At 42.0% G+C, this 14,193-nt stretch overlaps 1 protein-coding gene across 1 annotated transcript in view; it reads right to left on the bottom strand.

Annotated features, from left to right (window-relative positions):
* Positions 1-14,193, bottom strand: part of CDYL2 (chromodomain Y like 2) — a 151,398-nt gene that overhangs the window by 53,163 nt on the left and 84,042 nt on the right. The window contains exon 2 of the mRNA XM_036440608.2: positions 962-1,550. Coding sequence (XP_036296501.1) covers positions 962-1,550 — 589 coding nt within the window. The remainder of the gene's footprint in view (positions 1-961; positions 1,551-14,193) is intronic.

Raw genomic sequence — 14,193 nt, 5'->3', positions numbered from 1 at the left:
CCACCCAGGCCATGGAGGACCCTACTCTGTTGGGCACAGGCACTCCACACTCGTGCAGGATTTCCTCACATCCCAAGGCTCAGGGTTCTGGCAACTAAGGAAAAGAATGCCACCACATACACACACAGATATCCAAGAGCTAGGGGAGTGCACATAGGAGGTACACACAGCTAGCCTGGAAGACTCGGCCATAAGGACTCAGTCTGGGAGCAATTTGACTATTAGAGCAACGTCTGGCTTGGGAGTGTGATTTACCTGGGCTATTGCCTACTCTGACTTTAAGTTTGCCTTCGGGAACTCTGTAAGGGGGAGGAATTCTATCATCTTTGCTGTTACTTCCAGGATGGAGTAAGAAGTTAGGGGCACAGGATGGGACAGGGCAGCATGTACGATGTAACTCAGAAATGGGGAAAGGTCATTCGTGTTAGTTATAGATGAGGAGCAAGAGGCTCCAGCTTCCACATGAGTTAGTAGAATCCAAGTCCAAACTGGGTCTGAGGAGGACCAGACCCCAACCCAGACCTCACCTCTGTGGATTACCCTGCCAGGCACCCCAGGAGATTGAAAGCAAGGGCTCTAAGAGGTGTGTGCCACCCCAAAAAGGCACTGGCCCTCAGGGGACATGAGCCTCAGATCCTGATAGGTCAGGACTTTGAGATACCCTCACAGAATAATGTCTAGGATGGTTACCATGGCCTCAGGTGTCTTCAAGTGCAGTCAGGAATCTTGGACCCACTCCAGCCCTTGGTTGGAATACCACTGGCCTGCCCTCCCCCACATGCCCGGGTGTCTGTAACCAATGTGAGCACATGGCCAAGTCCACATGGCCCTAGGTGAGGGAGACCAAAGGAGAATTACTGCCTAGCTAAAAGTCAGGGGCAGATGGGGGTCCTGTGTGTGCATGCAAAGCCCCCACCCGCCTTGGCTGGAGCCAAACGCAGGAGAAAGACAAGCCACCTACCGAGCCCATTCTCTGCCAGTGCCGCATGGGTGATCTCACACTCGCCCAGGTCTTGCTCACCGATGTCATTCAAATCCAAGCCGGGCTGGTGGGACCCGTTTCCAAAGTGCCTCTCGTCCTTCTCGGATCCAGTGTCCCCGTTTTCCATTCCATTCTGAGCCTTTTTCAGGGGTATTATTTGCAAACCACTGGGGGTAGTCCTGTAAGACACCGTCTTGGCGGCCCTGTCACCTGCCGCAGGGGGCTTGGCGGGATACCCTTTCTTCGGCTTGGACAGGGAAGGGTTGATTCGCTTCCGTTTATGAGAAGTCCCCTTGCTCTTCCCAGACTCTGAAGGTCTGCTGGAGAGTTTCTCCACCGATGGGCCTCGGCTATCGCGCAGGAGCTTGGAGGTGCTGGCCTGCTTCCCTGACTTGATCCTCTTGTCCTTGGACACGTGCAGCCCGTTGAACTCATCGATAAACTCCTCACAGTGCAGCAGGTGGTGCTCTGGCTCCCACGTGTCCTCCGTGCTCCCGTAGCCTTTCCATCGGATGAGGTACTCCCATTTCCCTTTCTTGTTCTTTCTCTTGTCTACAATCCTTTCGACCTGGGATACAAGATGAGAGCCAGGAAAGAGAGAAAGGGGGAAAAAATCAGTCCCAGATAAACAAGAAAAGCACAAAGTCCTCAGGACAGAGGCTACGTCCTGGCCAGGGGCAGGGGGCAAGGCCCGTGACACTTTCAGGAGCGGTCAAGGTGGCTGGTTTATTTTAGGACATCACTGAATGGAACCCAAGGTACATGGTCATGTCCCATGATTTGCTGATGCTATGCCTGGCTGGTGGCATCTGTCTGTCCATCCATCCAAGGCTTATTCTTGCTTGAAATGACATTACAAGTTTTCATGACAGATCTTTATTCTTTTCATTGCACCAAAGTAGAATCAGACATTTAAAGGCCAATTTGCTGTTGGTTTTTCACCCCTGCGGCTGCTGCTACTACTACTACTAATAATAATAATAATAATAATAATAATAATAATAATGATGATGATGATAAATAATACGTAGTATTTATTAAGCATTTATATGGTAGGCACTACTATGCTGATGTAACCTTACTTATAATACTAATTATTAGTAACATTCATTGGGCACATATGAGGCAGACGTTACACTAAATGCTGGGCATGGATGTCTCCATTTCCTTTTGTCCTGATAACAAACCAATGCAGTAGGTATTCTTTCTAATCCCATTTTACAGTGAGGAAACTTGGGCTCAGAGAGATAAAATCCCTCACCAAATTCCAATCTGGTAAAGGCAGGGCTAGGATTGGAACCATACTCCCCAGAGATGTATTTTCTTAATCATTATGCCATACCAACTCTCATTAACAAAAATCTCCCATATTGATAAAAACGAATTGATTTGCCAAAGCCCAATTCCTCCCATTTAGAGCCCCATGCTGCAAAATGGGGTGAAACTGAGGCAAGATGATAGGTAATATTTGCAAAGACCCTATTATGTGCCTTATATAACCCCATGAGTGTATTCATGCTACCATTTGATAGAAGACGGGATTGAGGATGGGGCACCTCCCCTACAATGCAGGGCTAAGAAGGGTGAGATCTGAATCTAAATCCATCTGGCTATAAAGCCATGTACTACTGTCTTCATACCTTCAAATGTAAGATAATCTCCTCTATCTTCAAGTAATCCCCAAAAAAAACACACTTAGGAAAATGCCAGTCCTAAAGCTAATAGCCATTGTATCTAGGTGAAGGGTATGTGAGGGTTATTTACTTATTAACCTTTCAACTTTGCTCTAGATTTGAATTTTTTAATTAAAAAAATGACAGAAAAGTTTATTTCTCTACCCCCAACAAGCAAAATTTTAAGGAAAGATTAAAAAATTGCATTCAAACATTTATTATATTTCAATTTCAACATAATATACTTTTCTAGAATAGAAATTTGGCATTAACTAATAACCCAGAAATTTATAAAAAGAAAAAATAATATGAGAGGGGAAAGTGGGTATATAGTTGATAATTGTTGAAGGTGGGGAAAGGGTATGTGAAGGTTCATTATATGCCTGTTAACATGTTTGAATTTTTATGTTTCATTTTTTCCATAGTAAAAAGTAAGAAATTTTTGAACACTGAGATTTTTGTACCACAACAGAGGCTACGAAAAATAATTAAATGACTTCCATTTGCACTAAATAAATAAGCAAATAGCTAAGACATACTGCTTCTTCATAATACTGCTTCTTTGTAGACAATTTTAATTGTCTCCTTAATTAATTAATCTCCAAATAGGCTTACTCTATTAAAATTTCTTTCCTTAGAAAATGCCCTGTGAACATCTGTTTTAAATGTAGTAAATAATTTTTAGCAGTATAACACAAATTCTAACAGCTTTCAAAAGTAAAATTATATAAAGCTAATATAACTTCCAATCTTTGGGTCAGGAAAAGAGACTTTCCCTGACTAGCTAAGCATTCATTTATGATAATTTTCAGGAAGTCAAGGTGTTTGTGGAAGAGCCTGCAGTTTGCACATTTGGAGGATGTTGAGGGGGAAAAACCTCCACAGGTTGACAGAGGGAGGAAAGTGAACAAGCAAACAGCAGCATTCCCAAGAACACCAACCTACGAGGGTCAGGAGCAAGCCCACATATGTCTGGGGAGCTAAGGAATTTGTGTTGACAAGAGGGTCTCCAGCTTCAGAAAGCATATGCTTGGCCCCCAGAATGGAGAAACTTCTTGCCCAGATGAAGCAGAAAGCCATGCTAGACAAAGAGACAACATAATAAATAGTCTTGTAAGGTGGATGGGTAGGTGGAAAGGTGAATAAATGGGTGAATAGAAAAATGGATAGTTAGTGGAAGAATAAACAGGTGGGAGGACAGTAGAATCGGGGATGAATAAAAGGATGGGAAAATGGACTGATGATGGATGGGTGATGGGTAAAAGGGTGAATAGAGAAATGAATTCTGGAATAAATGGTGGCTGGATAGCACTCATTCATCCAAATGAGTGTGATACAGTATTTAAGAGCACGGGCCATGGAGCAAGACTATCTGGCTTCAATCTCCTGCGAAGCCTTCTATCATGTGTTCTTGAGCAAGTTACTAACCCTCTTCGGGCCTCGGATGACTCATCTAGCAAGGGGGAAATAACAGTACGTCATAGGGTAGCTGTGGAGAGTATACAAATAAGTAGTTTTGCATTCCAAAGTAAAGGTCACTTAATCTTGCAAATTCTCCTGTGAATACAAACCTTGATGGTAATCTAGAGACAGATCATTTCCCTATCCTGCAGAATATGACCTTCTTAGACTACACAATGCCTCCCTGGGAAGAAGACAAAGTCCTCCCGCTTAGATGGCTCTCAGAGTAGGGCTGCTGGAGAAGCCTGGGGAGTCAGCAAGGGTGCAGTGTCAACACCCCTAACTGGAACCACAACAAAGGTGGGGGGAAGGGCAGCTTGGTTTTTCCCCCTCCACATTACTGAAGGATTGAGTCACAGAGTCACAAGTGGCTTTATAGGTGACGGAAAGGCCACTGCTGTCACCTCTGGTCCCATCCACAAATCCACTGCATGGTGTGACCACCACTTCTACTCAAATAATGCCAATAATGAACCCTATTAACAGGGTTGTCCCTAAGAGTCTGATGTGTGGGGAGAAAAAACTGTGGGCTCCACCACTTTCTACCCACATGACCCTGGGCAAATTGCCCAACCTCTCTAGCCCTCAGTGTCCCCATCTATAAAATAGTACAGTAATAGCAATAACAATAATAACAACAACAATAATAATAGCAATGGCAGCAGCTACTTGAAAGGTTATTGGAAGAAAGAAATACAATGGGGAGAGTAAAGTGCCCGAACACTACAGAGCACAAGGAGGTGAGTGAAATTGCTCTAATACGTATGAAATTTCAAAGGACAAAAGGGCTGTTATATACATTATTTCCTCCACACTTTAAACATTTTTTTTAAGTTTTTTTTTCAGGCTTAGAAAAACAATTATGTTTTTTTTTTTTTTTTTTTTTTCTGAAAGATCAAAATGCCCACAAGGAGTTCATACCCCATCGTCTTTGAATGTGCCATCTCCTGGGACTTATCTCCTCCCTCACATACCGTGAAGGTTTTCTGACCCTCTTCTCCTCGTTTTCTCAGGAGCACCCCAAATAGAATCAGAATCCTAATTTGTTCTGTTGCTAACAAAGGCCCATGTTATTCATGACCTGATCTCACGAAGGATTGCAACCTTCTCTGTCCGAGAAATCCTTTCTTCTTCTTAAGCTCCCCCAATCTCCACCACTATCCCCTAACTCCACACACCTGCTGACAACAGAGACCTGGGCCTCCAGGTGCTGGGGGCTGGTTCCTGATGCCCCCACCCCCTACCTGCACAGGACCCCCTCCACCCTCCACATGGTGACAACCCCATCAATCCCTTTCCCTTTTCCATGCACTTGATAACCACCACGTGGGTGATATTTTAAAACTTTATGCTCATACCCATCCACCAGCTTCTCTTTTCAAAGACAAGCAAGCTGAGACTATGGATTATTCCTTAGAGTTCAATCAAATCATTAAATAACATTTACTCTCTGTAATTGCAGCTAGTATGGCATGTCATTCTACTGCAGGTTGGGGCAGGAGAATCCTGATGCATTATTAGTAGTGCCACAATGACGAGTGAATAGCTATCTCATTAGGAAAACTAATGATGGCAATCACCATTATTAGAACACCAGTGGCCTGGTGCATGTATTCATCACATTGAAATGAAATTAACTAGAAGAAATATTTTAATATCGTTATTCACCCTTTCTCTATAATAGAAGTGTCAACCAAATTCACGATCGACAATGACAGATCAAAACACATGCATGTGATTGGTGCCAGCAAGAGCTTTATATGTATCACGCATGCGTGAGTCAACTTAGCCTTTTATATATACAGAATAAACTTGCTTAATTAGACGCGCTTTCTGATTTAAATGAACTTTTTCCAGCCCAGTGAAGCACCCAACTTCTCTATCAGGTAATTGTCAGCAACACAGCAGTAAATTTCAACATGAAGCAGATTATTAGTGTAGATCACGCAGGGAGAACAAAGGGTAAAATATTTAACTGCAGCAGTGTTTGACTATATTCTGCTCAGTGCAAAAACCTGAAGTCATTTTCGAGGTCCATTTCTTACTTCTTTCCAGTCGGGTCAAGTTTCTGAACTTTCTAAAATCTCTGTTTTCTGGCTAATGAAAAGAAAATAGGATTCTACTGAGTCTCCTACCTACCTACTCCAGGACTTGTGTGTGGATCAAATGAGATAAGGCACTGGAAAACACTTCACAGATATTTGGGTAAAGTATAAAATGTTTGCACCTGGCTATAAAGCAAGTCAGGTTCCTGGACTGAAAATACTACAAGGAGGCCAGTAGCCAGTGCGAGGAAGCCAGGCGTTGCTATATGACCTCATTACCCATCGCCCACAGTGACCGTTTTGGGCTGGGCTGGGCTGTGGGCTACATTTTTCACCATGGGGTCCCAGCAGCGTTGGCTGTAATTTGGTGGGCTGTCACTCCAAGGTGGTGGCAGGGCCTGTGTTCCACTTGAGGGGGACCGAGTATTGCTTTGTAGTTCCCAGGTCCACAGTGCCGTTTCTTTGTAAATGGCCAGGATGCATCATGGCAGCTCCTGTTGAGCATCATTCATGCACTGGAGGGGGGGGCGGGGGAGGGAGTGTCCCTCAGCCCAGTCTGCCTCCTCTCACAGTCCAGGAGCCCTCAGGGGATATCCTACTGACAGCTTAGGCCCACTCCTCGAGGGGAGCAGCTGCTGCTGTCACTGCTGACGCCTCGGCCGCCAAGTTGTTTTCCTCAACATGGACTCTAGTCCCTTCACCATAAAAAAAAAGACAACTTTCTTCAGGCAATTTCAAGATGTCTCTTACATAAGATATGACATTTATCTCTTTTTTATCCTCACCTGAGGATATTTTTCCGTTGATTTTTAGAGAGCATGGAAGAGAGAAGGAAGACAGAGAAAAACATCAATGTGAGAGAGACACTTTGATTGGTTGCCTCCTGCATGAGCCCTGACCTGGGACCCAGCCAGGAAAGAGCCTGTAACCGAGGTACATGCCCTTGATCAGAATCGAACCCAGACCCTGGGTCCACAGGCTGAGGTTTTATCCACTGAGCCAAAGCAGCTGGTGCAGGATATGACATTTCTTAGCCCCTCCAGCAGCGGACCTTCGTTTTTTTCCTCCAGTAGTGAGGTGGAAAAGCCCTAGATCAACTTTTTGGATCCTTATTACCCAAGTTACCAAGAACACTGTGAGTGGTATACCGAGAGTTTAGCCAATGAGTGGTCAGAAAAGATGTTTCCTCTGCAGCTCACACACAGAGGTGGGACTGCTGGCGCACCACAGCTGGCAGGCCCCTGTGTCTCCACTCTGGGCCTGCTCAAGCCACCACGGAGGCTTGGGCAGGCCCCTGTCTCTGGTCCGGGCCTGCAACATCTAGGAACTGTGCTAAGCACTTACCTATAAGGTATTAGATTTTTGCCTCCACACCCAGGCTTTAAGCTAGGCATTATTATTCTAACATCATTTGACAGGTGAGGAAATTGATGCTCCAAGAAAGTAGGTAACTTTCCCTGGATCACACAGTCAGTAGGTAGTTAGCCAGACTGAAACCCTAAGGAAAGGAGAGAAAGAAGGAGGGAGGGAGGGAGGGAAGGAGGGAGAGAAGGAGGGAGGGAGAGAGGGAAGGAAGGAAGGAAGGAAGGAAGGAAGGAAGGAAGGAAGGAAGGAAGGAAGGAAGGAAGGAAGGAAGGAAGGAAGGAAGGAGAAAAAGAATAAAGGAAGATGACCATGCCTTCTATCTGCTCAGACATATACCAGAGCAGCCATCCCTGGACAATCCCTGATTCTGGATCTCAAGCTACAGATCCACTGGACCTCTCTTTGTGTATCCTTTCAACATCCTGGGATGGCTCCCTTGGGAATAGAAAGGTACAGGGAGCATATCATTACAACTTGGAGTTTGAAGTCCTTGGGAAAAATAAAGACAAGAGAATTTGGGAAGCAACTAGGTATGGGCTGTGCCAGGTCTAGAAGACTGATTGCTTCAGATCTTCTAGTCAGAAAAGGCAGTACAAAGAGGTGGCACTTCCTGCTCCATCCAGCAAAACTACACCAGGAAAACAGACCAAGACACTCAGCTCCGTGCCATGTAGTTCAAGCATCTCTGGGTGAAAGTCTGAATGGGGAACTCAGTGGCATCCAAATAATGAGGGGCCAAGAAGAATCCCACACCCACTCTACTGGAAAATGCAAAACCAGAGAGACCTTTCTTTGATCAAAAACACACAGATTAAATACTGGCAATAGTAATCTCATTGCAGGACATATTTATAAAAACTCCTAAAGTATATAAGAATATGATCCTAACTAAAAATTCTCAGTAAAATCTAAGAAAAGTATTACTATACATTTAATAACATTTGTGTCATCTTTTGAAATACTGCAGAAAATATGAGCTCTGTTTTTGAGAGAGGCAAAAAGGATAAGTGGTGAAATAAAAACCAACAGGTAAAGAAACGGAAATAAAAGAAGATTCATTTACATAAGAAAGGATGCAAGGAAACCACAGGGGGGAAATGCAAGAAAGAAATAAAATGTCCATTGGAACCAGGGAAGGACAGAATCCAAATGCTGAGAATCAAATCAGTGAGATGGACAACATACTTGAAAAGCTCTCAAGGAATGCAGAACAACGCAGATTTTTAAAGAAAACATTAAGGAAAATGAGAATAGCTATCAAGAAAAGTTAATAGGCACTCTGTCAATGTAAGTCTAGCAGAGAAAAAAATCAAAATGGAACAAGAACACTAAGAAGATGGATAGAAGAAATCTCTGTATCTTGAGTCTGTCTGTCAAAAAAGATCTCTCTGAGGGAAAAAGCAGAGGTTGAAAGTCAATCAGCTTTACCTCTACTCTTTCAAAACTTCTTAATTTCAAAAAATTAAACTCCCCACACACACACAACAACCCTACCCTAACCAAAGGACAAAGTCAGGCAGACTTCAGAGAGCACTAAATGCCAGATCACAAGTTGAAAAAAATAAATATTGTAAATTTAAGAATTTTAAAACAAGTTCAATGAACTTTCAGATGTGAAAGAGGAAGACAATTCATGTGAAAAGGGACAAAATAGTAAACTACTCCTTTGAAAAATGAGCTCGGAGGATCGCATAGTGCCAGAAAATAAGAAAGTGTTCAAAAATAAGTGAATAAATAAAGTAAATGATGGGGGAGTGCCTAAGGAACCCAATGAAACGTTCCCAATGGCAAAAGCTGAAGCAATTTAAGTAACAAAATAAACAGTTACAGTACTACATTTATAACCCCAAGAATAAAATAAATATCTGCGAGTTCCTCTGTTATTAAAAAAAATAAAAACGAATCATCAGAAGTTGGCCTGCAAACCAAATCTGGCCTGATGCCTGTCTTTGAAAAATGAATATTTATTGCCCTGCCCTTGGCTCAGTAGATAGTGTAGGCCCGTGGACTGAAGGTCTCAGGTTCAATTCCAGCCAAGGGCATGTACCTGGGTTGCAGGCGCAATCCCCAGGCCTCATCAGGGCATGTGCAGGAGGCAACCAATCGATGTGTCTCTCTCACATCAATGATTCTCTCTGTGTGTGTCTCTCCCCCTCTCTTCCACTCTGTGAGGATTAACAACAACAACAAAGGTTTTTTTGTAACATAACTATGCCCAGCCATTTATGCATCTATGGCTGTTTCACACTAAAGAGCAGAGTTAATTACGTGACAGAGACCTATGGCCCACAAAGTCTAAAATATTCGCAATCTAAAGTCTGCTTATTCTGGAATAATTAAATAATTAAATCTAAAGTCTGCATCTGAATAATAGTAACAACAAGCATAAAACCTAACAATTGTAAGAATTCACTACATACTTATTCATTTATTTATTTTGTCAAGAATATCAAAGTAAAATTGAGGAGCAAAATGGAATCAATTAGAAATGAAGATTTTTTTAATTAAAAATACTCACTAAATACATAATAGTCATGAACTTTTCTGCATTGAATGGAGAATGGTTGGACAGTCCTTATAGGAGTATTCAAATAATAAATTTAAAAGAATAAGGGACACAGAGAAATCAGCATTAGAATACACAGTAATAACTGTACAGGCAAGATTCACACACAAAAAAAATGCTAAAATAAGTTGTAAAACTTCAGAGAGAAATGGATATTTGCATAACCTCACAGTATCTCCCCTGACATATTAATTAACCACCATGATAGTTTTAACAGATGCCCACCAACGGATATCCCTCCCTTTAGGAGGCAGAGCTTAATTCCTCTCACCTGAGTGACTGCACTTAATTACTTTCGAACAGAGTGGGCAAAGGAAAAACAGTAACTAAATTTGAGAAATCAGGCAAACCCCAGTGATCAAGGTAATATCGATAGCACTAGTGATAAACTATGCTGAAGTCATATATACTCTGATATGATTCACTGAGAAGGCCACTTCCCCTTGCTGATATGATCCCCAAACCCATAACCTCATGGGGAAAAAAACATCAGACAAACCCAAATTGAGGACAGTCTACAAAATACTTGACCAGTACTGTTGAAAAGTGTCAAGGTCATACAATCCAATGAAAGACCAAAATACTGTCTTCGATTGGAGGTTACTAAGGAAAAGTAATAACTAAATGCAATATGGTTTGGATACTGAAACAGAAGGGGATAGTAATCATGGAAATACTGGTGACACCTAATTAAGTCTGTAGTTCAGTTCACAGTGCAGCACCGATGTTAATTTCTTCATTTTGATAAATGTACATGGTATCAGATATAAAGAATCATGAAACCTGGTTAAGGGGGTATATGGGAAGTCTTGTGTACTATGCAACTCTTCTGAAAAATACATAATTACTTCAAGTGTTTTAAAATGTACAACTATGGGATGTACTACAACTTTTTTACTGTAAAAGTATCTGAATAATAGTAACAACAATCATAAAACCTAACAATTGTAAGAATTCATTACATACTTATTCATTTATTTTTCCAAGAACATCAAAGTAAAATTGAGGAGCAAAATGCATTCAATTAGAAAAGAGGATTTTTTTAATTAAAAATTCTCACTAAATATATAATAATCATGAACTTTTCTGCATTAAATGGATAAAAAGTTAACTTTAAAAAATTTAACAGAAAAATAGAAACAATCTGAATATTTAAACTCAATATTTTCAGACTGAGGCAGTTCAAGAAGATAGAAAATATGGATGTAAAGAATCTGAATTATACAAAAATGATGGTCAATCTGGTAAATATGAGACATATATGCATCAGAAATTAACTGAAAGTGATGAAAGAAAATATTCTCAATCAATAAGTTGATATCAAAAAACTTTTTTTTATGAAAAAGAAAAAAATTCCTCAGGCAAAAACTAGGGGAATTAATCTCTAGCAGACATACTCTATACAAAACGTTAAAGGAAATTCTTCAGACAGAAGGAATATAATACCAGACAGAAACTTGGTTCTACACAAAGAAATAAAGAGCACTGAAACTGGGATAAATGAAGGTAAAAATAAACTCTTTTTTTTCTTACTTTTAAATGCTCTAAAGTTCAATGCCTATCTTCAACAAAAGGAGAAGCAATGTATTGTGTGTTCATGGCATATGCAAAGGTAATATGAATGACAACAATAGGACAAAGGCAGGAGGGAAATGAGAATATACTGTTGCAAGGATGTTAAATTATATGTGAAGCAGTATAACTTATAAGAAGGTACACTGAGTGAAGATATGTAAAGTAAGCTTTAAGACAATTACTTTTAAAAATAAACAAGAGATAAATAATTATACAGATTTTTTAAATCATGAGAAATGCTGAATTCTTAAAAATATTTTAAGTCAAAACAAGGTAGGAAAATTAGCAAAATGTTTGTGCTAGGGATCAGTGAGATACATCAGGGACACTCTCTGAATATTCACCAACTCCCTTCTTTCCTTTCCTTTCTTACACTTCCCTCATCCAAGCCAGACATTGCTAGTCAATCACATCACTTGCCTCAATCAGTACAGACCAACCCAAGATGCTCAGCACAGGACCCAGTACACAGAAGGACTTGGTAAATTCTTATTTTTTAATATAATACTCTAGACAGACACAGCTACTCTCTCAGAAGATATAAAAGAAGGTACTTATTCACTCACTCATTCATTCAACAAATGGTTATTGAATGTGTATCACACAGCATGCACTGTAGTAGACACCAAAGGTGCAATGGTGAGTAAAAACAAGTGTGGTCCTTACTCTCATGGAACATAAAGTCTGGGTGGGAGCCGGTGGGAGGCAGACCCTAATCAATAATGTCACCAATCAATACATAATGCAAAATGAGATAACTGCCCTACACAAAAGGATGAGGTTCAATGGTAGCGGACCTGTTCTTGGAGGTCAGGAGAGGCTCCTCTGAAAAAGCAACACTCTAGCTGAGAATGGAAAGAGGGGCAATAAAATGCCTTTAACTAAAACGGAGTGCGGGGGAGGGGCGCAGAGGGAATAGAGTCTCAGCCAGAGGGAACAGAATGTGCAAAGGCTCTGAGCCAAGTAGGAGTGTGGTCAGTTTGAGGAATAGAAAGGCGGTTGGCTAAAGTGAGGAGAGGGAGAGGGTTAGGTTGATAAATGAGACTGAGGTTGACAGGAGCCAAACACTGCCAGGTCCTCAAGGGCATGATAAGAACTCTGACATTGTAATTATCTTAAGGGCAAGAGAAGCCACTCCATGATGTGACAGATAAGGGAGCTGGAAAAGGTACAGTGATGTTTCCCCTGGCCCAGGCCTGATATGCTGATACTCTAGGTAGGCGCTTTCTTGCCTCCAGCTTCGTGAAGTGCTCATTCTTGTCTACTCTCCATCTTTCCCCCGGGATCATATACAACACTCAGCTACCAAAGATCAAAAGCTAATAAAAACTTGTTTAACTCATACTAGTTGCCCCTAAGCCTCAGGCCTAGCAACCTCTCAAGAACTTTCAAAGGGTTTATGAAAAGCAAATGCCCCTCCACCCTCTCACCAGAGCATGAGCTCACAAATCAGACAGCAAAGCTGGACCCATCCTCTCAAAGCCGGTGGTGCAGGGCTCAAGCTCAAAACAAGATCAACCTGAGCCGGGATCCGGGCTCTGATTCATGGGAGCAGAGGTGAGTGTTGGAAGACCTGGCTCTATGAGGGCCTTAGATGAATCACATATTCAGATTCATCTTCTGGCTGACAGAGTGATGGTCTGAATTGCAGCAGTCACAGGTTTTCTACCTGCATTCTGGAAAGCCCTACAAATGGATGGAGGTGTCCCAGGAAGTCAACTCAGAGCAGAGAGGACTACTAAACTCCCCGCTTTCAACTCCCTTCACTCGGAGCCAGCCACTCTGCTTGGGTACAGATATCGGGAAACTGCCTGGCATTGCATGTGGTGCTAAAAAAGAACATTTTTAGACAATAACAATAAATGTGAAACACCTTGAACAAAACGATCCTTGTTCAAGGAGCCTTCCACAAGTTTCCTCCCAGTTCTATAATTTTGAATGCCTTGTAAGGGGAAACAACCTCAAAGAGACCAGAACACAAAGGTTCTTCAGGTTGGTGTCTCTAAACTCCAGACACTTTAGTGGTATCATTCTGATGACCAGACCCAAAGCTGAAGTCATAACCCTTTCCTAGGTTTTAGCAGAATTAATGTTCGTATAAAATAAAGACCTCTGTTTGTAACAGAATGGTCAAATCCAGCACTCCAGACTGGCACCCATAAAGTTAGGAGAATGCAGTTTATCTGAACATTGGCACAGATCAAAGGTTGGTACTTCAAGGGCGCTATTAGACAAGGCACAACAGTTTCACTGCCATTCACTGGAAACATTCCAGTAAGAGACCATTAATACCCCTTAGACCAGCTGTTGCCAACCTTTCGGAACTCACAGACCACCATTAGTCCATGGATCACTGATGGGCGACCGCAGTCTTAGACCACAAGTATTTTCTCTCCAGTAGGGTGTTGGGGTACTGAGGAGGGCTGGATGCCCTTATAAATCATTCTTCTCTCAGCAGCAGGGCTGAGAGGACAGCCCTCTCACTGCTGGAGCTCCCTCATGTCTCTTGAGAAGGTTGTGGAGGTT

This window comes from Pipistrellus kuhlii, unplaced genomic scaffold (assembly GCF_014108245.1).
Source record: "Pipistrellus kuhlii isolate mPipKuh1 unplaced genomic scaffold, mPipKuh1.p scaffold_m20_p_17, whole genome shotgun sequence".
NCBI lineage: Eukaryota > Metazoa > Chordata > Mammalia > Chiroptera > Vespertilionidae > Pipistrellus > Pipistrellus kuhlii.
This window is presented reverse-complemented; position numbering and strand designations above follow the sequence as displayed.